At 54.1% G+C, this 25548-nt stretch overlaps 3 protein-coding genes across 5 annotated transcripts in view; 2 read left to right on the top strand and 1 right to left on the bottom strand.

Annotated features, from left to right (window-relative positions):
* USP37 (ubiquitin specific peptidase 37) overlaps nt 1–7808 on the bottom strand; it is a 32022-nt gene extending 24214 nt beyond the window's left edge. For both annotated transcript variants that reach the window (XM_032190629.1, XM_032190630.1), the window contains exons 1-7: nt 7653–7808; nt 4805–4976; nt 4152–4252; nt 2731–2912; nt 2509–2583; nt 1837–1934; nt 149–233 (exon numbers count right to left, since the gene is read on the bottom strand). In XM_032190629.1, coding sequence (XP_032046520.1) covers nt 149–233; nt 1837–1934; nt 2509–2583; nt 2731–2912; nt 4152–4252; nt 4805–4976; nt 7653–7808 — 869 coding nt within the window. The remainder of the gene's footprint in view (nt 1–148; nt 234–1836; nt 1935–2508; nt 2584–2730; nt 2913–4151; nt 4253–4804; nt 4977–7652) is intronic.
* A 1201-nt stretch (nt 7809–9009) lies between these two features.
* CNOT9 (CCR4-NOT transcription complex subunit 9) lies at nt 9010–17032 on the top strand. The gene is made up of 8 exons (XM_032190602.1): nt 9010–9135; nt 10895–11074; nt 11843–11958; nt 12999–13108; nt 13532–13641; nt 14332–14430; nt 15714–15805; nt 16430–17032. The coding sequence occupies exons 1-8, from the start codon at nt 9112–9114 to the stop codon at nt 16596–16598; spliced, it is 900 nt and encodes a 299-aa protein (XP_032046493.1). The 5' UTR covers nt 9010–9111; the 3' UTR covers nt 16599–17032.
* A 1519-nt stretch (nt 17033–18551) lies between these two features.
* On the top strand, nt 18552–25392 carry PLCD4 (phospholipase C delta 4). Of its 2 annotated transcripts, none has more exons than XM_032190385.1 (16): nt 18552–18608; nt 20246–20297; nt 20564–20722; nt 20944–21172; nt 21360–21489; nt 21633–21864; nt 22154–22355; nt 22610–22754; nt 22889–23041; nt 23179–23319; nt 23481–23634; nt 23854–23970; nt 24054–24232; nt 24332–24467; nt 24548–24697; nt 24791–25392. In XM_032190385.1, exons 2-16 carry the CDS (start codon nt 20273–20275, stop codon nt 24895–24897), a joined length of 2259 nt encoding a protein of 752 aa, XP_032046276.1. In that variant the 5' UTR covers nt 18552–18608; nt 20246–20272; the 3' UTR covers nt 24898–25392. The 2 variants fall into 2 exon arrangements, with proteins under 2 accessions (XP_032046276.1, XP_032046275.1); XM_032190384.1 differs by having other exon boundaries at nt 23478–23634.
* Nucleotides 25393–25548: the final 156 nt, after the last annotated feature.

Genomic DNA, 25548 nt, shown 5'->3' with positions numbered 1-25548 from the left:
TGTAGCTGCACTGAATGCTTGGATTTTAAACTATACACATTTCATGCACAAAAGCCACACAGCATGTGATGGATGCACAGGAAACCGAAGAGCCTAATTCCAGGGAAAGGACTGTCATTTACAGTTCACACCAGTGAATCAGTCCTACCTGTCCAGGGTGGAACTGCCAGTAGAGTACTCTTTTGGCGAGGACCTACTACCATAAAAGGATGATGACTGCAGTGGTAAAACGCCTAAAAAACAAAAACAGAGAGGTAGGTCACTTTGTTCCAGGTAACTCGGCTATTTATGCAATACACAAATGGTTTAATTGTATTTATTAAAAAGGTTTCTAAATCTTCAAATACTATCTTCAAGATTTGTTTGAGACAGTACAAATGCACCTACTTAGAAGTACTAAGGCAAATGTTAATAATATGTACGTAAAGGCACCCTGGAGTTTAAACTGTGTTTGACACCATAATCCCTATCATGCCCAAATTGTAACATATAACACTTGAAAATAATTAACTATCATCAATTATTAACTTTTAAAAGGCCTTAACTATTTGAAAGATAACAATTACCACCTTTTCTTCAAATATATAAGGTATGCAAAACAGAAACCTCGCTTATAATTCCCTGTACAGTTCTCTCAAAATTCAAAGTAAATATGCAGAATTGAAACCAGCTTCTCTTCCCGCTTCAAAATCCACAGCAAATTACTATACACTTGTTGCAAAATATGATTGTTTCATCGTTCTTAAAATCATTGTGTCAGATCCTGAGATTCTAACACCTCGGATAGTGCTGCATAAAAAACATGCTCTCAAGTGTCAAAAAACAACAACAAAAAACATCTATTGAGGTGAATCACAGCATATGTTAGGTTGGATAATAAATGAACGTTTACTTCTATCTGAGCTTGGAATGGTGGAAACTGTGCAACATTCAAAAATGCAGCCATATAAAGGAAAGGAGGTTCTCAATACCACTCTTTGAACTTGCAGGTATACACTGACAGAGCCTGACTTTGACGTTAAGGAGCAAACCAAATTTTTATTCAGAGATGAACATTGACACTATTTGCTCCTCCCCTAGCAATATATTTGTGCCATCAGAGCTGCAGTAAAAAAAAAAAAAAGAAAAAAAAAAAGAATGCATTCAGCAATGTTCTCCGTAAAAGCAAAACCTTCAATGCATTCCTCTTTATGGGGAACGAGACTCAGTACTAAGAAGTAAAATCAAAGAGCTGGGATCACTACCAGCTTATGTACGCTCTGTCCGTATTACTATATTGCCTATAAGCCCTTGTCACACATCAGCATCCACCTGAATTCTGGTACAAACAGAACGAAAATCCTAGCCCCATAAAGCTCCCCCTCTAAATTCTGGGGAAGAGGTAGGGAGGTAGAAGCAAACAGTATGCATTTTCAGTACAAAAAAAAAAAAAATTATCCTACAATTTGTGTGGGCATTAATAGCAAAGAAGAGCTTTAAAGGCGAACAAGAAAGAGTGAGAGGAATCATTAGATAAGCATAGGAATCCCCTCCCACGGGGAAGGGCAACTTGGAATAAAGTGTGAGGCTGCTTGTTGACAAGCTAGCACACTAGCTGGCCTTGGCAGCCAAGTACAGGGTTCAGGGTCACACTAATCAACAGTGACAGATAAGCCAGGATAGGCTTTGAAAACAAAGGCAAGATGCTAGCATCTCAGATATGGCTCTGTAGGAAGCAAGAAAGTTAGTGGAACAAGAAAAGCAGATTAGGAAACAACATCTGCAGCAACTTTCTGAGCTAATAGCAACAGAGGGAAAAAAACAGGTATCATCCAGCTTTACTTTTATTTTTTTTACCTGATGTCCTATTTTCCTCTGCTTGCTTCAGATTCAACTGTTTCTCTCTGCTGCTGTTTAAGTACTTCCACGCTGGATCACTCAAGGCTTTATTATTCCTGCAGTTATACAGCATTCAAAGTCAGAACTCAGAGCAAATGCAGTATACTCCTGGCTGACAATTTACAACTTATTTTAAAGCATTTATGTCCTATCACCTTTAATACTTGACTATGGAACAGGTAAACTTTGCTGACAAATAAGTTCAATCAATTCATTTACACAAAACTTTTAACTTATTAAATGTCGATATGCACACAGACATCACTTTACAAACAACAATTTCCCTTTGTGAATTTCGTCTTGAAAAAAACAAAACAAGTGCAAGAAAGAAGCAACCTATTGCTATGTGCATACAGCACGTGGGACAACCCAGATTAAGCTGACAGAAGGAAGGAGACACAAACTTCACATGTGCCATCCTCCCATAAATCAGTCGTTATATCAGATTGCATTTCCCTCATTAACCCTGAATGCAAACCCCATTTCAAGCATTCAGGGTGTTCAGAAGCAGATGAGTGGCTGGCCTGTCACATTGCCATGACAGAGAAGACCCAGGCACTCTTTTCAGAAAAAATGACCTTTACAAACCATCAGAGTTTACACCAAAAACTAGAAACAACAGTCACTTACGTTGAAGAATCGTTCTCTTTGGGATAATCTTCACTCATTTCTGAACCAGGAGGCTGTGCTCTTTTCCTCTTTTCACTAATAACAGAAAAATTTTGCAGTGGTCATTCTTTCAGGAAGGCTAGTAAACAAGCCTCTTCCAACTGCAGGTAACTTCTTAATGCTTTCTACGCGTTTTTCCCTTACCTTCTGCAATTTTCACTTTGATAACAGGCTAACACTTACCGATTCTCCAGCAAGCCTGTTCTGTGAGGGGTGGACGAGGCAGGCGACGCTGTGACATTCACCCTGTTGCTAGGTGCTCCAGTTCCAGCAGAGTTCTTAACGGGTGCTCTGGCTGGGGTACCCAGCACCTTGCGGAATGGATTTTCATCCTTACTTTCCACGGTCACTCGTTTGGGGGGAGGCTGCAAAACCCAAGTGGAAAGGGGCAGGGAGACGATCAAAACAGCGAAAAACACAACTACCAGGAGGCTAAACTAGCATTTACACCACTGCTGGAGCTGACACAGAGTAATACCCAACAGCAGAGAAACGTTACTCGAATAAGAGGTTCAACACTAACTAGATGGATGCAAACTTTTCACTCTATCAATACAAGTCAGAAGCATGAAACTATCGCAGTAACCAACTTCCCTTTCCATCTTCCAATGTTAAATCAGTTGGACTTTTGTATTTAAAATCCCCTTTACGTGCTTTCAGATCTAATCACCCAAGGCGCAACTCCTAACCGCCCTCAGATCAATCCTGGGTGGTATTAAAGAAAAAAAAAAAAAAAAAAGCCATATTAAAAACCACACAATTAGAGCAGTGCCCTGACAGCCTAGGGCTAATGCAATGAAAAGAGCTAATAGCTGGCTGACTAAGGAATGTTGGTCAACTTTAGACTTGAAAACTAAACATGTCTAATCTTACCACTGTATACACAGCTTTCGAGTTTTTACTGCGAGATTGCCTCTAAGCAACATGTAAAATTTGTTTTGGGACAATGTCAAAAATACTCGCCCTCAGGGCCGTAATAAAAATATATTCAGAGAGATAACAATGTAAATTAAAGCTGGGAGATACACCATGAAATCTGCCTTACGGAGGCAGAAAAGGAAGAACAAAAGCCTTTTGAAGGAAAACCACTTCCAGGTAAAAGCTTGCAAAATGCACACACACAAAAATGAGCACAATGGCACAAATTCAGGAACTCTTCTCTGACACAAAAATTCGACCATCAGCTTTTCAAGATACACATTTGGCTGAAGTCTACTAAAGTCAGTCAGACCTCTGCTGTTCACACCGTGTTCAGCTGCTGTGGATTTAAGGTGTTCAGTGCAAACAAGGATATTCAGAAAATCAAGTCTCAACCACGTGCTTTTCCTCTCTTGCTGCTTTTTGCCTGACTGAAAGCTGAGTACACAGAACAAACTCAGTCTTTTGCAGGCAGCTGCTGAACTGAACGCGTACGGAGGACGAGTCTCCTCACGAGCAGGACGCACCACTGCCAACCATCCCGTGCATGCCCAGCACAAGCCCTCTGGATTACAAAGACTTTGGATGCAAACCAAGTATTTAAGCGCTTTTACAACACGCAATGAGAGAGGAGGAAATGAAGGAAATAAAATTAGAGAAGAGGAAAAAAGTGAAGTTTAACAAACCTGATTCTCTATGTAAGAGAACTGCCTGTTAGCTTCCTTCTGTGTGGTCCTGCTGCCCAGCACACCTCCAAAGCTGCCAGATCCCTGAGAGGCTTTCCCAGCTGAGAGGAAAAGTACACAACGTTTGATGTGATGGCCATTTAACTGATCGGCATTCCTACATAAGATGTTATTTTACAGTTGATTTTGGAAGAGACACAATAGATTTCTTGCCAACAGACAGAGCAATATTCTGAGCGCACAGACATGAGCAAGTGTTTATGGATATCCCTTACACTGGTCATTTACTTAGTGTGCCGTAAAATTCCTATCCTTAAAAAAAAAAAAACAAAAAACAAACTAAGATGAAAAATAAAAAGGAAAGAGACTACACAGGTGTGATAAACAGACAAGGTTTTCCAAATATCAACACGCTAACAACAGAAACAACTCCTGCATGTTTTATCTCTTGCTGTTCAGCACGACACAGGCACCTTATGAGAAAAGTACGTAACAAAAACTGGGCTTTAAGGACAGCAAGAAGAGTTTACGTAAATATAACACGCACAGAAAGCCACACAAGGAGGACAAAGTGGCTAAAGGTGAAAAAAGAAAGCACAGCGCTGACCCGCCTCTAAGCTGTCATTAATGTGACTTAAAACAGTTGCACTTACCAGTGTGAACCCTGTCTTGATGGACCGCATCCAAATACATCCGCATTTCATTCGCATCCTTAAACGGCACCTTATCAATCGTCAGGAAGCTGGTATCCTTTAGTGTTAGCATCAGGCAGCACAGTTTTCTACCATTTGGTCGTAAGGTCACAGTTTTAATGTTATGGCTTAGCTGAAAACAAAGACGTGAGTATAAACATAAATCCACTTTAGAAAGGCCAAAATACTTCCAAATTCAAACAAAACACTTCAGATGGAGAGGGTAAGAGGCACTTACACAGAAACACCTCCCCCAGCTCTGCTCTGAGCAAACAGTAAGCCTCGTGGCATTAATGCACTCAGTGATGCTGGGAGCTGACACAACTGAAAGGACAGTGTCACTGCCACTCGACAGTCCCCGCATGCCTGGGTAAGCTTTCTGAAACTTGCTGTGCTGCTGAGTGACATTTCTGAACTAAGGGAATAAAGATCTTCACACCGTCCCGGTTAGCCGTCTGAAACTTCTACCTCAAGTTTGAAACGTACATTTTAAGATGGGGAAAGTTTAAAAGATCTGAGATTTAAATGTTAGGTACAAACTTCCATTCACTTGGCAATTCTCTCCCAGGGAAGACAGACTTGACACAGCTTAAAAATTTTTGCCGGGTAGTAGGTCATTAAGAAACATGTTTAGCCTAAATACAACATTATAGCAATTAAATGGTGTCTGAAGTTTCAGGGTTATGGTCAAGCACTAGAATACTTTTAATAAGAGCTTGCGTTCGCTAATAATGCCCCTGCTACTTTATTATGCCATTACATAATTGCGGCTTCCTGCTAAGTCACCTACACGGAGCAGCCGTTCAGTAAAGGCTCTGCTCGCCACTCTTAAAGCAGATGAAGCAAAAGAGCACCTCACATCTGCAGGGTTTGTGGAAGTTCGACACTTGGCTTGCAAGCATATTCTTATTTTCAACTTCCTCGTCATTTTTCACTTACTTACTCGCTTTGCTGCCCCTTCTTTAGCTTTGCCTAAGGATCAGGCACTAGCTACGCACGGGCCTCCACGCCAGGGGATTGCCATACTGCAAGACTGGAAACCACAGCCAAGGCCGAGCCTGCCCATCAGATTGGAGCCTTCTCCTAATTTGGCCTGACTTGCGGATTGCCACACCACTGATCTAGGCGATGCCGCTGATTTAATAGACACCAACGCTAATTATGAAGTAACAGCAAAATTTCACTACACAGTTCTCTATAAGCTGTTTCACCTCCTTCAAATTATACACAAGTTAAAAAAAAATAAAGATTCCTCCACGTCATATTCATCAATAAGATTTCTTTTTTTTCCCTACAGATCTTTAGCTTCTTTGCAAGATGATCTAGACGTAACAGCAGTCCATGACAGGCTGGAAAACCACCTCAATCTAAGGGTATATTTTGCTGGGAAAACTACATTTCTGTAATAGCTTGCGCTCGATCCTTCTTTTTTCTTTTTCCTTTAACGCAGATGAAAAATGTCCTCAAAAAAAAAAATCGAGGCATTGAAAAGCGGGCTCCGAGTTTTCCATCTTCTCTTAAAACACTGCGGTCGGTGCGGAAGGCACGCAGACACTCCAGCACCTCGGTGCAAAGCAAGACATTTCAATTCACGATGCCAACGTGAGAGGGCTCCACACGGACTCTTGGTGCACCTGCTCCCATCCGGTCAGCGTTACGGCGTCTGGAGAGCTGGGGGGAAAAGAAACATCCCCTGCAGGACGCAGGTGGTGTCTGGCACAACTCCGTCAAGACTTTGTAACATCAGTAGGGAAATATCTATGTAAGAGATGTGACGACGCGCTAGGTGCTGTAGGAATATAATATAATATATCCCAGGATCTACCCAAATATTACAAACAAACAGCAGAAGCGATGGGCCTGCAGGTGCTCGCGGCCTCCTCCTCGCCGCCCTCTCCGCTAGGCCTCGCGGACTCGGTTCAAGCACAAACCCTCCTCCGAGCCCACGGAGATCATCCCACGAGCGCCAGAGCCTGCAGATATGAGGGGCAAGGAGCAAAACCTGCCCCTCAAGGCCGTGGTTGGGCATCCCGGCCTTCCAGACCCCGATTTCCAGCAGCGAGGAGCGCCCAGGGAAGACGAGAGGGGAAAATCCAGGCCTCTCAGCGAGGACAATTTTCGGGTTTTCAAGCCCACGCTGCCAGCAGCGGGATGTGTCCGAGGCTGACGACTTCCTCACGCCCCGATTCCAAGGCGCCGCGGGCTGCTGTCAGCTTCGTTCCTGAGAGTTTTCAGGCAGCAAAACTTCACCTTTCAAACCCAAAGCCAACTTTTTGCTCGCAGGAATAAACAGCTCAGGGAAAGGCTTGGGGGATACCACAGCAGGGAAACAGGCGTGGAGCGAAACAGAAGCAGCCGGCGTTCAGGTTGGCTGTTAATGCCGCCGCTCGGCGATACAGCAATTAGGATTATTTTTAATTGCAGGTGGAGATGTCTCACAGAAAAATCTCCCTTCGCGCTCTTGGCATTTGGGGCTTTTTGAGTGAAAAGGTCCTACAAAGGCTAACCTGAAAGTTAGCGTAGAATGGAAAAAAAAGCGATTTGAGGTGGATGCTGGGGGTCTGATGGGGCTTCAGCTCCAGGTTCTGCAGCCCTACCGGAGACATCCCGATAACAGAGGGGTTATTCCAAAAACGCCAGAATTTTGCACACGGGGCACGGCTTCGGTAATTTTTCCTCTGCTTTTTGGCTCTCCCCATCCACCATCATCCCCACCGCCGAGCCCAGGAGACCCTCTAGCAACAAACCTGAGTGATTTACAGGGCTGGGGGTAATTTACAGGGGCCGCGACGCCGAGCGGCCGGGCTACCTGAAACGTCTTCGGGATGCCCCCGACGTTGTAGTGCACCACCAGGCTGACTTTGTTGTCCTTCTCCACGATCTCGAAGCTGCCCTCCTTCCACTTGGTGATGCCCGTCTGCATGCTGCGCATCCGCACCGGCCCGTGCACCTTCAGCGGGGCCATGCCCGCGGCCCCGCCGCCTGCGGGGAGAGGGGGGCTCGTACCGGGGGTGGGGATGGAGGGGAAAAGGGGGGGGTCCCCGGGCCGGGCTGCAAGGCTGGGGGGGGAATAATGTCAAGAATAAGTGGTAGAAAGTGATAAAAAATAATATAAAGGGGTTAAAATGATAAAAAAATATAAAAATAATAATAAATAATAATAATAATGATAAATAATAATAAATAATAATAAATAATAATAAACAATAACAGTAATAAACAACAACAACAATAATAATAATGATAATAATAATAATAAAGATAATAAAATAATAAAGAATAATAAAAATAATTAAAAGTTTAAGTTAAAAAGAATTGGAAGCAATGAGGAAGGAATGGGGAGGAATGGGGAGAAATGGGAAGTAATGGAAAATAATGGAAAGTAATAAGGGAAAATAATAGGAAATATGGAAAGGTAATAGGAAATAAAAGGTAATAGGAAATAAAAGGTAATAGGAAATAAAAGGTAATAGGAAATAAAAGGTAATAGGAAATTACGGGAAATAATAGGAAATAATGAAAAATAATAGAAAATATTAGAAAATAATAAACAATAATAGAAAATAATGGAAAATAATAGAAAATAATAGGAAATAATAGAAAATAATAGGAAATAATAGAAAATATTGGGAAATAATAGGAAATAATAAACAATAATGGAAAATGATAAACACTAATAGAAAATCGAACTAAAAGCCAATAGGAAATACCCGAAAACAACACAAATGATTAAAAACCGATCAGGAATTACTGCGAAAGCATCGGAAAGCGGTCAAAAAGCCCCGGCAAAGAAAGGAGCCCGAGCGGCGGCGGTCCCGGGAGGGGGCAGCCGGCGGCGGGGGGGGGGGCACAGGGACCCCGCGGGGCAGCGGGGCGCGGGGGGGGGGGGGGGGGGACCGCGAGGGAGGGGGGGGGGGCGAGGGGGCGGGGCCGAGCCCCGGTACCTGCGGGTCCGCGGGGGGGGAGGGGGGGGGGGCGGCGGATGGCGGGAACCGGCTGGCGGCGCGAGACGGCGCGCGACGCTGGGCACGCAGGCGCGCGCGCGCGCCCCGCTGACGTCAGCAGCGGGGGATAGGGCGGTGGCGCCCCTGCGCGGGGCGCGCCTGCGCGCCGCGGGGCCACGCCCACTTTTTTTTTTCCCAGCAGCCTTCGCGGTCGAGGGCGGAGAAGAGAGAGGGGGGAGGGCGCGGCCCTGCCTCAGGGGGGGGATGGCGGCGGCCTGCGCCTGAGGCACGGCACGGCCCGGCCCCGGGCGGCCCCGCTCCGCCATGCACAGCCTGGCCACGGCCGCGGTGAGAGCCTCCGGGAGGCGTGGGAGGGGGCTCCCGGGGCTTGGGGAGGGGTTGGGTGTCTCTGCGGCACGGCTCGGATCCGGGCCTGTCGCGATAAAGGGGGCCGGTCGCGGGGAGGTTGTCGCGATAAGGGCGTCGCGCGGCGTGTCGTGGCATCCCGGGGTGGAGCTGGTGGGAGGCTGCGCGCCTGCAGGCTGCAAAACGGGGTGCAGGCTGAAGGAGAGGCCAACGTTTATAAAATGTTTTAAAAAAATTTACAAAATTTTATAAAATGGCCTTAAAATATGTAAAAATCTCTATATGTGAGTATATCTGCATATTTAAACTCTGTGCGTAAGTATAAATGTGTCTTAAACTAAATATAAACGTGTCTTTAAAGCAGCCATCAGCGTGCTGTTGAGAGCCCCAAGCGGTTGATCCGTTGCTGCTGAAGTTCAGGGCTCCCGTTGGGTTTTGAGGTGCTGAATCCTCCAAAATTACTTAAAAAGGACTTAAAAAGGAGCCAGGCGGTGGGTGTGCTGCTCCCCTTGGTCAACGCTTCCAGCACCAGCCTCGGGGTCCCCCAGAATTTTAGGCTGGGAGGTGGGAAACGCCGACAAAACAAGGAAAAATCCGATTCCCGATTTAAACTGGAATGAGAGGAGCAACTGCAGGGCCTGTGGACAGCAGCCGGTTCTTGCTAAGACAAATACGGGGCATAAAAAAAACTTAATCGTGTGGAAAATCTGCTTAGAGTTCTCTGGGGATCACAGCCACGTGATTGTGCTTTTAAAGGGCTGCTGTGTTTAAGCTTGCAGGAACTGAAACTTCACAGCGAGCCTAGAAAAATAGATGGGAGCTTCAGATAATGTGATTATAACAATATCAATGCTTGTCCCTCCGCCATCCCAAATAGAAATGACCGGGCTCTGCTTGTCCATCGTGTCTGTTCCAGGCCAGAACAAATTTATTTTATTTGTAAATAAAACGGAGTAGGTGAGAAAAAGGGGGTAGGATGAAAGCTGAGCAGTTATGAGTTTTTGAGCCCTGAAATGTATGGACTGATAACAGTGCATAACCTTGTGTGTAGACTGAGTTACAGAGAGAGAAATTCGAGCTTCAGCCCAACATAAATCCCCCAGCTGAGGAGAAATCTGTAGCACAGGGCCGTGGCTGTGCTGAGGAGGGAAACCTTTACAGAAACAGCAAGCTCTGGAGGCGTCTCTCTCCAGCAGCCCTGGGAGCCTGCCTCTGACAGATGCTTTCAGTTTTGGTTCCGGTTGCTTTCGTTTCCCAAATTCTCTGGTTTTCTTGTAGCAGCGTTGCTGTCAGCATGGTGCAAGCAGTGCTTGTGCCTGGTGCCGTAAGCACATGGAGAGTTTTTGTCTGGGTTTAAAGCAGTAAAGGACCACGGGCTGCCTCTGTGGCCAGCCGGATTGTGTGCGGGGTGGCAGGGAGCACTGCTGCAGAAGGCTTGAGCGGCTTCTCAGCTGCTATTTGGAAGCATTCACGGGGAGTTTTAAAGCTTAGGTTTGCCTCAGAGTTTTGGTCTGAATCACCGGGTTATCTCTAGGAAGCCCAGCAAGCGTTCGGTGAGCGTTTGCCCCTTGAGTGCTTGTTGGGCCAGCAGAGGCACGAGGCGGACTCGCTGAGAGGCTCGCTCCTTGCCCTTCTTTTCCTCGTGTTTGCGTGAATGTTTTTCAAACGTACGTTGTGGGATGGTTTTGGGTGAGACTTGGATGGAATAGCCATGATGGGAGTGTTCTTGTCTCCTTCCCAGCCCGTGCCAACAGCGCTGGCTCAGGTAGACCGCGAGAAGATCTACCAGTGGATCAATGAGCTGTCCAGCCCCGAGACGAGGGAGAATGCGCTGCTGGAGCTCAGCAAGAAGCGCGAGTCCGTGCCCGACCTGGCCCCCATGCTGTGGCACTCGTTTGGCACGATTGCGGCGCTCCTTCAGGTGGGTAGGGCCAACGTTTTTCCTCCTAAAGATCTCTGGTAGTGATTTTTTTTGGTTGTTTGGTTGGTTTGGGGTCAAAAGGTTGCCCCTAAAGGGAGCCTGCAGGAAAGGCAGTGTGGGAGTGCTGCTCCCTCCTCTAGAGAGCCCTGGGAAGGAAAGTACCCGTGTTGCTTGACAAACTGAGTGGCTCAGCTGATGACTGCCCATCTCTGTGGTGGATCTAGTCATCTCCTTCAAAGAAGGAAGGAAAGTCGTGCAGGACAGGCAGTGCCAAACTGTTCCAGAGTGGCTCTGAAACAACTGAAGATTATAAGGGGGCTGTAGTTGGAAGCAGGCAGACTTCCAAGCTGGATTTCCCCCCGTTCGCTGCTTCCCTTCTATTCAGTTAGAAGAGCACCAGCAGCTATGGTATGAGTGGGGTAGGTGTGCTCTGCCTCTAGGCACAGGAACAACATTCCTGTTTGCTCTGGGAGTTCAAAACAAAGCAGTCCCCACATCCGCAAAGAGCCAGGAAATCAAATGAACCCTTTTTTGTTGTTATTTTTAACTGAAATTAAAGTTTGACTACGTCCCTATGGCTCCTTGTCAAACTGGCTCTGGCGTAGCTCTGCCCTTCTCTTCATAGCACAGGGGCTGCCACGGAACTTCAGGCTGATGCTTGGTGAGAGCAGGCTGACTTCTTGACAGCGTCACTGCTTGCTGGGCAAATGCTCTTGTGCATCAGGATGGTTTTCTCCCTTAACTTTTCTTCACCTGTTTAATTCTTAGGAAATTGTAAATATCTATCCATCCATCAACCCTCCGACTTTGACGGCCCATCAGTCCAACAGAGTCTGCAATGCTTTAGCTCTGCTGCAGTGTGTCGCATCTCACCCTGAAACCAGGTGAGTGTCTCCGAGTACGTGAGTTTGCTGGGATGTTGGTGCTGACAGCTCGGCCAGTTTCACTCTGGAAGCACGTGAGCTCCTTTCTGCTCTTTTACCAAGAGAAGTGGAGCAGTGGAGAGAGCTGGGAGACAAGCAGCTGCTGGCTGCTTTCACTTGTTTGCACGGATTACCAGGATGACAGCTTTATGGTGGTCCTGAATGTGTGGCATTCCTTGAATCGTCCTGAGATCCTGCAAATTCCCAAACTGCTGGCTTGTGGCAGCCCCTGGGAGCTCAGCCAGAGACAAGGGTGCCTTTGTGCTGAGCGTTGTACGCAGGATCCCTGTTTTTATGAGCTTCTGGTTGTTTGGACCAGCTGTGCAGAGAGTGGAATGAGCAGGGCTGCCTTTCCCTGAGACCGTGTGTGGCAAGGGAGCAGTATCAGAGCCACGCCTGCGGTCCCCAGCCAGCGCCTGACTTCAGGGTTTCTCAGTCTCTGTCCAGCACGTGTCAGCAAGGGAAAAGCTGATGTTGGTTCAGCCAAAATCAGTAGCTAATACTCAGAAGAAAACTATCCTGAGAGCCATGATCTCATGCTTCTGTTCCTGCTGAGGGAAGCAGTAGGTAGCTGAATTTGTTTTCCAGCTGCCACAAAGTAGCGTTAAACAACAACCCTTCCTGAGATAATATCCGAAGAAATAGGGTAGTTTTACACCACGTGCTTTTACAATTAAAGCTTGAAAACTGAAAACAGATGAAGAATGTCGGGTGATTGTGCAAGAGAGCTCCCCTCCTGGCTAGCAGAGCGATCTCCAGGTTTCTCCCTGCAGGCTGTGTTCTTCGACGTTGTCAGAAGGCAGTTTGTGGGCTCCTGGGGAAAAGTGGCCCAGCGCAGGATTTACCTCAGCACCTTCCCATCAGGGAACAAACTGTTCCCACTTTTGAGGAGCAGCAGCAATGTTGTCCCTCAGGAATAATCAGAGGCTGTGCATGATAATACTGGGTTTGTGCTCGCTTTGTTTTCCTTGTCTCTCACGGGTGTTCTCCCTTTCCTACAGGTCAGCTTTTTTGGCAGCTCACATCCCCCTCTTCCTCTACCCCTTCTTGCACACAGTTAGCAAGACGCGTCCGTTTGAGTACCTGCGGCTCACGAGCCTCGGAGTGATTGGTAAGCAGCGAGGTTGATGCTTGAGTTTATTCGCCCTGTCATCCCCACATGCTGGTTTCCTTCTTTTCTGCTCAAAACACTTCTCAGTGTATAAAGTAAGAGGGTCTAGAAGTGCATGTCTTCTTCCCAGAGGTCGATGTCAAGAGGCTGTCAGCCTCTTGGGTTTGTATTACCACGGGGGGGAGAGCCAAGAATGAATCCCTTGCTGAAAAACAAACAGCCCCCAAACCCAGCTTAATTACATTTGTTACCCAAACGAGCTCTTCTCCAGCCACGTCTGCAACACGTTTGGGATGGCAGCTGCTCTGTCAGCCACTCAGACCCAGTGATTCCTGGGCAGGACACAATGCAGGCCATCTTTGAAAGGCAAGTTTTGTTTTTAATGTATCACTTACTGATTTGGGTTTCTGTTTTTCCTTCAAGGGGCCTTGGTGAAAACCGATGAGCAAGAAGTGATAAATTTCTTACTGACAACAGAAATTATCCCCCTGTGCTTACGCATTATGGAGTCTGGCAGCGAACTCTCTAAGACGGTATCTACATTTTTTTTCTTAATTAAGACTTTTTTGTTGGTTATATCCAAATGACCAGGCAGTCAGTAACCTGCAGAGTTGGTTTGTTTCCTGTTGTAAATGCTGGGGCAGCTCTGGGTGGGGTTTTACCTCCACCCATCCTCAGAAACAAACAAAACCACCACCAAACTGAGCTGAGAGATTCTGAGTCTAGTAGTTTTGCTGGGAAATGTCTTGCTGGTTTCAGCAGACATCATACTCCTTTGTAGCCCAGCAGAGAAACTCCCAGGGCTCAGCTGGATTAATCTTTGGCCTGAGAGAAGAGATGCTGTAACTACACAGCACAGAGGTTGTGCAGTCGGTGGTGGTGATGGGGATGTTCACTTCATCAGGCCTACGGTGTAGCCATAATCTTGAGGCTGTCCCGTGCAGCCTGGCAGTAATTGCTGCCTCCTTCAGCCTGCATCCAGTCATCTTGTGTGCACTGCTTCGTCTCCGCTTCTTTTCTTTAGCCAAAGATGCCAACTGTAGGGTTTTGTCCCGTGTTTTCTTTTGGCTTTAAACTTTAAATCAAGTACAGCTTTTGCTGAAAGGCCTTTCAGCACTGCTGAAAGAAAAAGAGCTGCCATGAAAAGAGTACAGCACAAAGACTCTTCTTTTTTTTGGGGTAGATGTTTATATTCTCTCTTTTCTGATTTCTCCCTGTTCCAGGTTGCTACATTTATCCTTCAGAAAATCCTCCTGGATGACACGGGACTGGCATACATCTGTCAGACTTACGAGCGGTTCTCCCATGTTGCCATGATACTGGTAAGATTATTTGTTTCTTCTGCCTATAAAAAGTTAAATGTTTTCTCTAGCAGCCAGCTTCTTCAGCTATTTTACTGCTCTCTGGCTGTCCCCTGTGTTGGAGAGGTTTGGGTACCTGTATTTTGTTCATCCCAGGAGTAATAGCCCAGCTCGGATGCTGCTTTTAGCTTGCCAAGGGGAATACATCTGCCCTGGAATAGCCATTACCCTGCTTTTATGTATTTGTGTTTGCTTTTTAAAGAGCCAGTCTCAGGAGAAGAAAATGCAGCATTAAGTTAAGCATTTTGCAGCCCTGGTTCTGTGCCTAAATGATGCTTTCACTGGGAATATTTGTGGGTCTGTTTTCCCAGATGTAAAGAAAACGTTTTCCTAACTCTCACGTGAACAGCAAAATACGAATGCTTGTGAGCTGATGTCCAAAATAACCAATGTGGTAGGATTTTCCTGGTCAAGAAAGGGATCAGCTTTGGAGGAAGTACATCTGCCTCGGGCAAAGTCAAGCAAGCAGTTAGAAACAGAAACCCTGGGGCAGGGGAGGGAAGGAGACCAAGGAAGAATGCAGTGGGGAAGGGTATGGACATGGAAGAATGTGGGTGGGTTAAGCTGTGACAGTGTGGAAGAAATCCTGGTTGTTCACCACTGGGTGAAGCACTGACACGATGAATATTCCACAGCACTAAGATGAAAATGTTCGTAGACGTTCCTGTATTTCAAAAATTCGGATAATGCACTCCTGTCTCATGAGAGTGATGGTTTGCTTCCTAGTCCGCTGATGAGTGAGTGAGATGTTCTGCAAGAATTAGAGGCTTTTAAAAGAGCAAGTTAGCAATTTCTGTCTAGGAGCTGTCTGAGAAGCTCTCTGACCTGTTGTTCCTTATTTTGAAGAAATCTTGGTGTCCAGGGGATAGCTGAGAACAGGAAGCTTGCAAAAGGGCAGGTGAGGTGGCCCCACTAATTGCTGGCTGACTAAATATCCAAATACAGGTGAATTTAGCTAATGGGGAAAATGGTCAGTGCTAGCCAATATAGTTTCACTGGTGTTGGGGGAGGGAAATCTTGCTGAGCAGATCTGATTCGATGCCCAAACATGCCTCGGGGCAGGTGCATGAAGGCATCCATGCAGTTTCCTAAGCTGGGTGCTTTCAGGCTGCAGCCACGTGCAAGGTCCTACATGATGTGAGAAACACAACGTGTTGTGATTTAATGGTCTGTGCCAGGCTCTGCTGGCTGTGAAGCTGTCCCCACAGACGCTTTAACTGGTGACACTGGCCTCTGTCAAACAGGGTAAAATGGTCCTGCAGCTTTCCAAGGAGCCCTCAGCACGGCTGCTGAAGCACGTCGTCCGCTGTTACCTTCGCCTTTCTGATAACCCCAGGTAAACATTTAAGGAGTGTGGGCAGGGGCTTCTCCCACCCGCTTGGAAATGCAGCTCCCCTTGCCGGTGCCCGCTTGGAGCCAGGGTTATTCATCTGCCTTTACATCAGCCTTAGCTCAGTGTGAAAAATGCTTTTTTTTTTTGTTGCTAGCCCCAGAAGCTTTTATGATAGAGGGTAGAAACTGGCTCTTTGGAGTTTGGTCGGGTTCAAGCCGTGCAGGTTACAGCTGCCTGAGCTCGAATGGTGCTTGGGCTGGGTGTGAGGGAAGGCCTGAGTCGGAAGCTGTGCTGTGCTCTCGCTCTTCTGCATCGTGCGGGCCGTGAGCAGTAAAAATCAATCGATGAAATTCAGCGTGAAATCAGCTTGTACTTCCCAAAGCTGCCGTGTTTGTGTTTGTTGTGTCTGCCTCTTCTGGCACGGCGCTGCTCTTGAGCAAAGGCTATCAGGACACGGGGCTCTGCTCGGTGGGATCTCCCGTGAGGGATGGGAGCCGTGCTGCTGCTCCGTGCTTTCCTTGGCTGGTCCCCCCAGGCAAACGAGCGTTGACGTCCCCAGTGGGGTTTGCTCCCCTCTTGCCCCTGTGAGTTTATTTGTTGGGCCCCGTTTCTTGTCTCTTGATGTAGGGCACGTGAAGCTCTCAGGCAGTGCCTTCCTGACCAACTGAAGGACACCACCTTCGCCCAGGTCCTGAAGGACGACACCACCACCAAGCGCTGGCTGGCTCAGCTCGTCAAGAACCTGCAGGAGGGTCAAGTCACCGACCCGCGGGGCATCCCCCTTCCTCCGCAGTGACTGCTGGGGGAGGCGGGGGGCTGGGGAAGAAACAGCTCAGGTTTACAAAGACCCAGGAACCGCTGACCTCTTCTGCAACAAACCGGGCGTGCCGGCCGCCTTTCGGTCCGCCAGCTCGTCGGAGCCTTCCATCGGGCCAAAGGGCTGCTCTGTAGCAATGCAGCATGCCTCTGGAGATCGTAACACCAGCAGATGCTGATACTACAGCTTAAAAAAAAAAAAAATCAATAAAAAACCTATCTGTAAAGATCCCATCTCTCCAGGAGGCCTGGCTGGCAGCTGTCCCTGCACCCACAGGCGGGGTGGTGCGGGTGTGCGCTCCTGCAGCTAGCTCGGTCTCCATGCAGGCGCTGTGTGGCACGGTGCGGTGTGCCACATCCCTCCACTTCCTTGTCACTCCTTGTTTACACCTCTGGCTGGCACGGCGAGCTGCTCTTCCTTTCTTTTTGGCACAGAGGCCGAGGCTGGAGCTGGGCCACCCCGGTGCTCGCCCTGAGAGGAGAGGGGATGGCTCGCCGTGCCCCCGTGCCTCATCAGCCTGCTTCCTGGGGCTCTGGGGGAGGAGAAGGCAGCAGGGCTGTGGCTCGTGTGCTGTAAATAGTGCAGCTCCCGGCGGCCGGGGGGCTGATGTGTGCTGGCCGTGGCTCCAGCAGAGCTCCTGCCCAGCAGGGCTGCTGTCTCCTCAGAGCTCAGATCAAGGAACCTGCCTCGCCACAGCCAGTAGGACAGCTCTGAGCTACGTCCTGCAGCCCCAGGTACACCAGCTCCCTGCAGGCAGCTCTGTCCTGACCTTCCCCGTGCCTCCCAGCTCCTCTCTGCCAGCCCCGTGCAGCCGTTTCAGTTCTCAAACCCTCCTCGGTGTGTTTCTGCTTCGGCCCCAGCACGATTAAACTGCTGGCAGCCCCTTCCCCGCTCACAGGGCTTGCTGTGGCTGCGGCGGGGCGGGCTCCTGGGCTGTGCTGCATGCAGCAGGCAGCTCCGCTGGCACCCAGCTGCACGCAGGCCTGGGCAGCTTCTCGTCCCCAATTCCAGCAGCCCATTTTGCTGATCATCCGCAGCCCTGTGCCAACGGTGTCTTAAATCCCATCTGCTTTCCCCTCCCTCCGCCCAGCGCAGCCTTGCGTAAGGAGGGCAGAGCGCAGCCTCCTCCCTGCCCCGGGGTCCCATTTTATAACCCTTGCCTCCTCCTTTCCTCTCCCCGGCCACTGACCTTGACAGGGTGTGAAAATGCTTCTAATTTTTTTTTTTTTTGTAAGTTTGGATGAATAAATAATAAAACCCCAGGCAGCACAGCTTGCTCCCGGCCTGCTCTCTCGGGAAGGGCTCGGGGAAGGCGAGCTGTGGGTGCTGCCTGGCTCAGGGTGCCACCCGCAGGGGTTGAGGGCTCTCCCCGAGGGTGCCGAAATTGGGCTGTGGGGCAGCGCTCCCTCTTTGCAGGGTGTTTGCAGCCGCTCTGGCACCCGCTGCCACCCCGGCCCCGCAGCAGGAGCCTGCCAGGGGCCGTGCTGCCCTTTTTGGCTGGCAGGGGAGGGATGCGCGGGGCTGGCTCAGGACCTGGGGAGCCCCGGGGGGGGCACAGGTCAGCGCTGCGGTTTTGGGCAGCCCCGGCCCTGCCGCACGGCCAAGTGGCAATTCCCGGGGAATTCCCGGGATCCCCGCTCCTCTGCTGCCAAACCCCGGCCCCAAAACCAGCGCTGCGGTTGGGGCCGCTCCGGGGGGGTCCCGCTCTTTATCCTCCCCCCTCCTTAAATCCCCCCAGGGCTCCGGCACCCCCCCCCCCCGGCAGCGGCGGCACCGGTGACCTTAATCCGCTCCGACCTTGCGGGGCTCGGGGACGTGCGGGACCGGGAGGGGAGAACCGGGGAAGGTTTTGGGGGGGTTGTGGGGGGGGACCAGGGGGCCGGGCTCGCCGCCCCGCCGCTGCCAAGGGGCGGGCAGCCCGGGCTGCCCTGGCCCCGTGCGGCCGCAGTCGGCGGAGCACCGGAGGCGCGGAGCGGTACCGGAGAGCTGGTACGGGACCGGGGGATTTGGGGGGGTCCGGAGGGGGCTGAGCCTCCCCAGCGGGGGCTGCAGGGTGGGGGGGGGAAGTGCCGGCTTGCCCCCCTGCTTTGGTTTAAGGGGCGCCCCCCCCGACCCCGGCAGGGTGTGCGTGCAAAGCGGGGCAGCAGCGGGGTGGGGGTGCCCGGGGGGGCTCAGCCCTCCCTGCGTGGCCACGGAGGCTTTGAAATCTCCCGGGGGGAGATTGAAAATCGCCTGGTGTGCCCCCCACCCCCCTCCCCAGCCCAGCCTGGGGGCTGTCACCTCCGGGTGAGGAGCTGAGGGTGGGCACGGCCGCCTGCGGCCCCACAATTCAGGGTGGGAAGGGGAGAAGGGGACGCAGCCCCCCCCCCTCTGGCAGGGGGCAGCAGCCTTTCGGGAAGCCCTCGGGTTGGGTTTCCAGCAGGAGGGCTCCGGCTGCAGCCCCTGGCTCCCGGCCCACTCTCCTCGAGAGAGGAGCGAGGGGCAGAGCTCTCCAGGGCCAGGGGGGCTGCAGGGGCTCGGGGCTGGGGTGCTGGGGGCACTGCCCCTGTGCCTGGGGGGGCTGCCCCGCGGTGGAAGGGGTCCGCTCTGCTGCTTGGGGCAGGGCTGGCTGCCTTCGGGCCGTGCACTGCAGGATATCAGTTAGTTGGTCTCCAAAATCTCCGCTCTGTTCCCCGAGCAGCCCCCCTTGCACGCCGCCTCTTGGCACACACGCGTGGCAGGGCGCAGAGCACAGCCCTGCTGGTGGCAGCAGGCCAGCAGGGACTGGCCGGTCCCTGTCTCCTTGACACCTCTCCTTCCAGCCCGGCTTTCCCCAAACCCTCCCAGCCCTCCGGGAGCTGCTGCTGATCGAGGGAGGGGGCACGGGGCAGCCTGGGTGCCTGCAAGGGTCTGGCAGCCAGGCTTGGCAGCTGCCTGCACGCTGACGGCACCGGCTATTCCCAGCCCCGCTGCGCCGGTGCCGTGCTGAGTCAGGGGCCTGGGGCACGGCCGGCACCCCTGCACCGAGCCCCTCACCCCGAGGGGGACCCCAGGCAGCGATGTGCCCCTCCCCGCCCCCAAAACACGGCCTGCCAGCTGCGCTCTGCAGCCCCTCGAGGGCTGCTCCAGCATCCGGGCGACTGGCACATCCCAGCGATTTCTCATCAGCCTAATTAAAGTCTTGACAGCCTAATCAAGGACCCATTGTAAGTCCCCGTTGCATTTTTAGTCCCGCTCGTCCCCGCGCGCTGCCGTCCCCGGGGTGCAGGGAGAAGGGTCCGGGAGCCCCTGCCTGCAGCTGCGTGGTGCTGGCACTCGGCTTTGTCACCGTCACCCCCAAATTTGCTGGCGTGGGGGGCTGCCAGGCGGTGGGGGGCTCTCCCCGGCAGTTTTTTTGCTCCCAGGGTTAGTTCCCTCCTAGCAGCGGGGCTCTGCTCCCCTCCTGGCTCCGGGGGCCGCTCTGGCAAGTTTTTCCATTTTTTCCCCCAACACCTTTCGAGCGCTGGCTTCCCGGTAATGCGATCAATATTTCATGGGCACGCCGAGACGAACTTGACACTTCACGAAAGCGGTGACCTGGGAGGAGGCAGGCGCAGGTGCTCTCGCCTGCACCGGTCCCCAGCCAACCCCTTTTCTTCCCTCCCCAGCAGTGCCGGCGAGGAGGAGGCCGAGCCATGGCATCGCTGCCGTGCAACGCCCGTGAGTGCTCTCCATCAGGGGGGGACGCGTGGGGCAGGGTGCTGGGTGATCCTGATTTACGCCGGGGCACTGTGGGCATCAGGGTGGGGGCCGAAACGCGGGGTGAAGGTTTCCGAGGGTCCGTGGGGAATCCCTGCGCATCCTTCTTGTGGCAAAGGGAGCTTGTTTGGGGTCCTGCCTCCTCCATCCCAAACCGAGGGCTTGTGCGGGGTGCCAGGGGTGCAGGGAGCGCTGCCCCCGTGACGCAGCCCCCGCTGCCCCCCAAGGCATCCAGCTGACGGACACGCTGGAGCAGATGCAGCAAGGGGCGTTGATGCGCAAGGTGAAGTCCAAGGGCTGGAAGAAGCAGCGCTACTTCAAGCTGCAGGACGACTGCATGACCATCTGGTACCAGTCCAAGAGGACGGGCAAAACCGAGTCCGCCTGTGAGTCCCTGCTGGGGTGTGGCCGGGGCGGGGGGGGGGACATCAGTAGGGTTCAGAGTGAACGTGGCTGTGAACGCGCGAAGCCCTGAGGCTGGGTTTGCTCCGGATGGGAACGTGGAGCAGCAGGAGGAGGGGTGCTTGGAAGGGCGGACGTCTGTGGGGGTGCCCCCTGCCCTGCAGTCCCCATCCCCGTGGACAGAGCTCCTCTCCCTCCGCCCCAGTCTCCATCAGCGACGTGGAGACGGTGCGGGAAGGGCACCAGTCGGAGGTGCTGCAGAGCCTGGCCGAGGAGTTCCCCGCCGAGCGCTGCTTCACCATCGTCTTCTACGGCCGCCGGGGCAACCTGGACCTCATCGCCGGCTCGGCGGAGGAGGCGCAGTGCTGGGTGCGGGGCCTGCGCCAGCTGATCGAGGTGGCCACCAGCATGGACCAGAGGGAGAGGATAGACCAATATCCTTCCCGCGGGCACCGCACCGCGCTCCCTGCGTCCCCAGCACGTGCTCGGTCTTTCGGGGTCTCACCCGTCAGCGTCAGGCCGGGGAGAGCCCCCAGCAAAAGGGAGAGGTTTGGTGCTCCCCGGCGCCGTCTCCCTTTAGCCGTGGTCCTTTCCCTTAACGCCCGCCCCGGCTTCTCGCACGTGGATCCGGGACTGGTTCCAGAAGGCCGACAAGAACAAGGACGGGCGCATGAACTTCAAGGAGGTGCAGCGCCTGCTCAAGATGATGAACGTGGACATGAACGAGGACCATGCCCTGCGGCTCTTCCAGGTACATGCAGCCCGCCTGCGGGGCCGGGGCAGGCTGCACAACCTCCCTGCAGCAGGGCTTCCTCCCTCCCTTCCCTCCTCGATCCACCCCAAATCCCTCTGCTGGCACGGGGTGACCCCGGTGCTGAGCGAGCCCCCCCGCAGGCTGCCGACAAGTCGGAGTCGGGGACGCTGGAAGGGGAAGAGTTCGTGCTCTTCTACAAAGCCCTCACGGAGCGCGAGGAGGTGCTGAGCCTCTTCCAGGCCTTCTCTGAGGACGGGAAGAAGCTGACGCTGCTGGAGCTGGTGGATTTCCTGCGGCAGGAGCAGCTGGAGGACGAGGGCACGGAGGAGCTCGCCATGGAGCTCATCGACAAGTACGAGCCGTCGGAGACGGGTGAGAGCCCGGAGCTGCGCCCTGCGCTGGGGAAGGGGAGCGCTGAGACACCCCCTGCCCCTCCTGCCCCTTCTTTTTTGGGTCTGTTTTACCTCCCGGGGGAGGTTGGGCAGCTGTGGGGTGCCTGCTCCGGCTTTGGGACCCGCTGCCTGCCTCCCCAAGGCTGCTGCCTCGGGCACCCCCATGGCTCCTGGTGCCCCAGCCTGCTGCAGGATGCCACCAGCAGCCCCGTTTGCCCCAGCCCCGTTCCCCTGGGTCTCCCATCTCCTCTTCTCCCATCTGCCCGCAGCCAGGGCTCGCCACGCGCTGAGCGCCGACGGGTTCCTCATGTACCTCTGCTCCCCGGAGGGCTCCATCTTCAACCCCCGGCACCAGGGGCTGTGGCAGGACATGACCCAGCCGCTCTGCCACTACTTCATCTCCTCCTCTCACAACACCTACCTGATCGAGGACCAGATCCGGGGCCAGAGCAGCATCGAGGGCTACATCAGGTAACGGGCTGCTCCCTCACACCCGTCCCCGGGACCCCCGGCACCGCGCCCCGGGCAGCTCCACGGGGGGAAAATGCAGCAGGAGGAGAAGCCCCTTTGGCTGAGAGCTGCCCCTGGGCGTGGGGCAGCGGGGATATTGCCCCGAGGGCTGCTTGCCAGCCTCCCTCGTCCCCCGGCCCTGCAGGGGGGACACCCCCAGCGGAGGGAGGGCGGGGGGGGGTTTGCTTGGTGCCGGGCTGATCGCCCACCCGCAGGGCTCTGAAACGGGGCTGCCGCTGCCTGGAGGTGGACTGCTGGGACGGGCCGAACGGGGAGCCCATGGTGTACCACGGCCACACCTTCACCTCCAAGATCCCCTTCAGGGAGGTGGTGAGCACCCTGGGCAAGTACGCCTTCCAGGTAGGGCGCCGCGAGGCTGGGGGGGGCGTGCTGAGGGGCGGCAAGGGGGCTCGGGGGGGGTGGCTGCTTTCCCCCTGTCCCCCCCACGCTGCTGCTGCTCGGGGCAGGAGCGTTGTTGGCACCTTGCTCCCCAGGCGTCCCCCTACCCGGTGATCCTGTCCCTGGAGAACCACTGCAGCATGGAGCAGCAGGAGGTGCTGGCCCAGCAGCTCAGGGACATCCTGGGGGAGCAGCTCCTCACCGCCACCATCGACGGGCGCGTCCCCACCCAGCTCCCGTCCCCGGAGGTTAGGGGCAAAAGAAACCAGCCCCAGCCCCTCCTGGATGCTGCTGGCACCGCTCCCTCACACCGCGGGGTCCCGGGGGATGGTGCTGAGCCCCGCGGAGCCCAGCGCCCCACATCCCCCCCCTTCCAACCCTGCAGGAGCTGAAGCACAAGATCCTGCTGAAGGGGAAGAAGATCGGGCGGCTGGAGGACGTGCTGGACGGGCCGGGGGACGAGGCACCCGACGTGTCCGATGATGACAACGGGGCGGAGGCAGAGGAGGAGAGGAGGAGGATGAAGGTGGGTGGCCCGGGCTGGGGACCTGACGGCGCTGAGCCCCCGGACACGGCTGTGGGACACCACCAGGAAGGGGGGGGGGGACATTTATGGGCCATGCCAGCCCCCTTTTGGCACCACCGTGATGGGGCTGGGGGTCCTGACGGGGCTCTGCCTGGCAGAAGGACAAGGAGAGCCTGGCCCAGGCGTTGTCCGACTGCGTCGTCTACTGCAAGAGCGTGTCCTTCAGGGGCTTCCAGGAGGCACGCAGCCATTCCCGGCCCTCCGAGATCTCCTCCCTCGCCGAGGCCAAGGCCAGGAAGCTCATCCGGGACGCGGGTGAGGTTTGGGGTCCGGGAGAAAGATGTCCCGGCAGGGATGTAACGGGGGTGCTCGGCTCTGGGGGGTGAGCGGGGTTGGTTGGGTGCCTTGGGGAAAAGGAGAATGGGTGGGTGGGTGGGTGGATGGGTGGATGGGTGGCTGGCTCAGCACGCGGTCAGGGTGGCGGTGCAGGCCAAGCGATGTCCTCACGAGCAGCCCTCCCTCCTCCATCCCCAGGGAACGACTTTGTCCGGCACAACGCCTGGCAGCTGACCCGCATCTACCCCAGCGGGATGCGCACCGACTCCTCCAACTACAGCCCGCAGGAGATGTGGAACGCGGGCTGCCAGATCGGTACGGCCCGGGGCTGTGGGGGGTGCCGCGGGGATGCCCCCTGCCACCCCGACCCATCTCCCTGCCGCCTGCCTTCCCCCCAGTGGCCCTAAATTTCCAGACGGCCGGCACGGAGATGGACCTGTGCGATGGGCTCTTCAGCCAGAACGGCCGCTGTGGCTACGTGCTCAAACCGCCCTTCATGAGGGACGAGGGGACCCTCTTCAACCCCGCCGAGCCCAGCACCCGGGAGGGCCCCGGCCCCGTCACGCTGACCATCCAGGTAGGGGCAGAGGAGGGACCCCGGGGAGCCCTGCGGGGGGCCCTGTTGCTCCCAGCTGGGTGCCAACTCCACCCTGGGGGGCCCTGCCCTTCCCCGCAGGTGATCAGCGGGCAGCAGCTGCCCAAAGTGGCCAACAGCAAGGACGGGGCCATCATCGACCCGCTGGTGCGCGTGGAGATCCACGGGGTGCCCGCGGACCAGGCGCACCAGGAGACCAAGTACATCGAGAACAACGGTGAGCAGGGGGTCCCGGGGACCCATCCATGCCCCGTCCCTGCCCCCCGCCACCCCCCAGCACCCCTTCTCTCTCCCTAGGGTTTAATCCCCGCTGGGACGAGACCCTCCAGTTCCAGCTCCACGTGCCCGAGCTCGCCCTCGTCCGCTTCGTGGTGGAGGATTACGACAAGACGTCCAGGAACGACTTCGTGGGGCAGTTCACCCTGGCCTTCGCCAACATCAAACCCGGTGAGAGGTCGCTGCCCGGTGGTGTAGGGTGCTGGGGAAGGGTGCTAGGGAGCGGGGTGCTCAGCCACGGCCTCGCTGTCCCCCCCCCTGCAGGCTACCGCCACATCCACCTCCTCTCCAAGGACGGCACCAGCATCCCGCCCTCCTCGCTCTTCGTCCACATCCGCATCACCGAGCCGCCCGGCCCCGAGCAGGACTGACCCGCGGGGCCCGTGGGATCGGGATAGAAGCCATAGGGCCGGCCCGCTTCTGGCCCCATAGAGCTGGGGCCCCGGGGCTGAGCACGCCACCCCCTTGTCGCTCCGTTTGTGTCGTCCCTGTGTCGTCGTCGCTGCTGTGCCCGTGTTTGCAGTGGCCTCTGGGGGCTGGGGACAGGCACTGGTGTCTCCAGCGGTGCTTTGGGATCTCTCCCACCCTCTGGGAGAGGGTGGAGAGGAGGAGAGCTGGAGCAGGGCGCCCAGGCTCTGCCGGGGGCTGGTCCCCCCCCCACCCAGGGGAAGCGAGGCTGGAGCCAAGCAAACCCCGGGGCTGGGCAGAGCTGGGAGAGGAGCCGCTGCTCACTGCCCCCGTCCTGCAGCGCCCTCAGAGCCCCCGGCCCCCACAGCCCCAGGGATGCTCCTGGCCAGCACCACGTTATTAACCCTGGCCGTGTCCTCTCGATGTAAGCACCCTAATAAATTGTTCAGTGGCAGGCACGCACAGGTCTGGGTGCCGTGGTGTTGCTCAGGGTTTTGGGGACACCCTGTTCCCGCTGTGCAAGCACCAGGGCTGCTCTGCCCCTGCCAGCATCCCGAGGAGAGGATTTCAGGTTCAGCACAAACCCCAGGGGCTACTCCTAGCCTGATTCTGGC

Source organism: Aythya fuligula, chromosome 6 (genome assembly GCF_009819795.1).
Source record: "Aythya fuligula isolate bAytFul2 chromosome 6, bAytFul2.pri, whole genome shotgun sequence".
NCBI lineage: Eukaryota > Metazoa > Chordata > Aves > Anseriformes > Anatidae > Aythya > Aythya fuligula.
The sequence above is the reverse complement of the archived record's forward strand: the minus strand, read 5'-3'. Positions and strand labels throughout refer to the sequence as shown.

Bases quoted from the DNA above. Each gene is read 5' to 3' on its own strand.
- CNOT9 (XM_032190602.1), top strand. From the start codon at position 9,112: ATGCACAGCCTGGCCACGGCCGCG. The intron at 11,075-11,842 runs GTGGGTAGGGCC...TTTAATTCTTAG, and splicing joins CGATTGCGGCGCTCCTTCAG to GAAATTGTAAATATCTATCC. The intron at 13,642-14,331 runs GTATCTACATTT...TCCCTGTTCCAG, and splicing joins GCAGCGAACTCTCTAAGACG to GTTGCTACATTTATCCTTCA.
- PLCD4 (XM_032190384.1), top strand. From the start codon at position 20,273: ATGGCATCGCTGCCGTGCAACGCCC. The intron at 21,173-21,359 runs ATATCCTTCCCG...GGCTTCTCGCAC, and splicing joins CAGAGGGAGAGGATAGACCA to GTGGATCCGGGACTGGTTCC. The intron at 23,971-24,053 runs GTACGGCCCGGG...CCTTCCCCCCAG, and splicing joins GAACGCGGGCTGCCAGATCG to TGGCCCTAAATTTCCAGACG.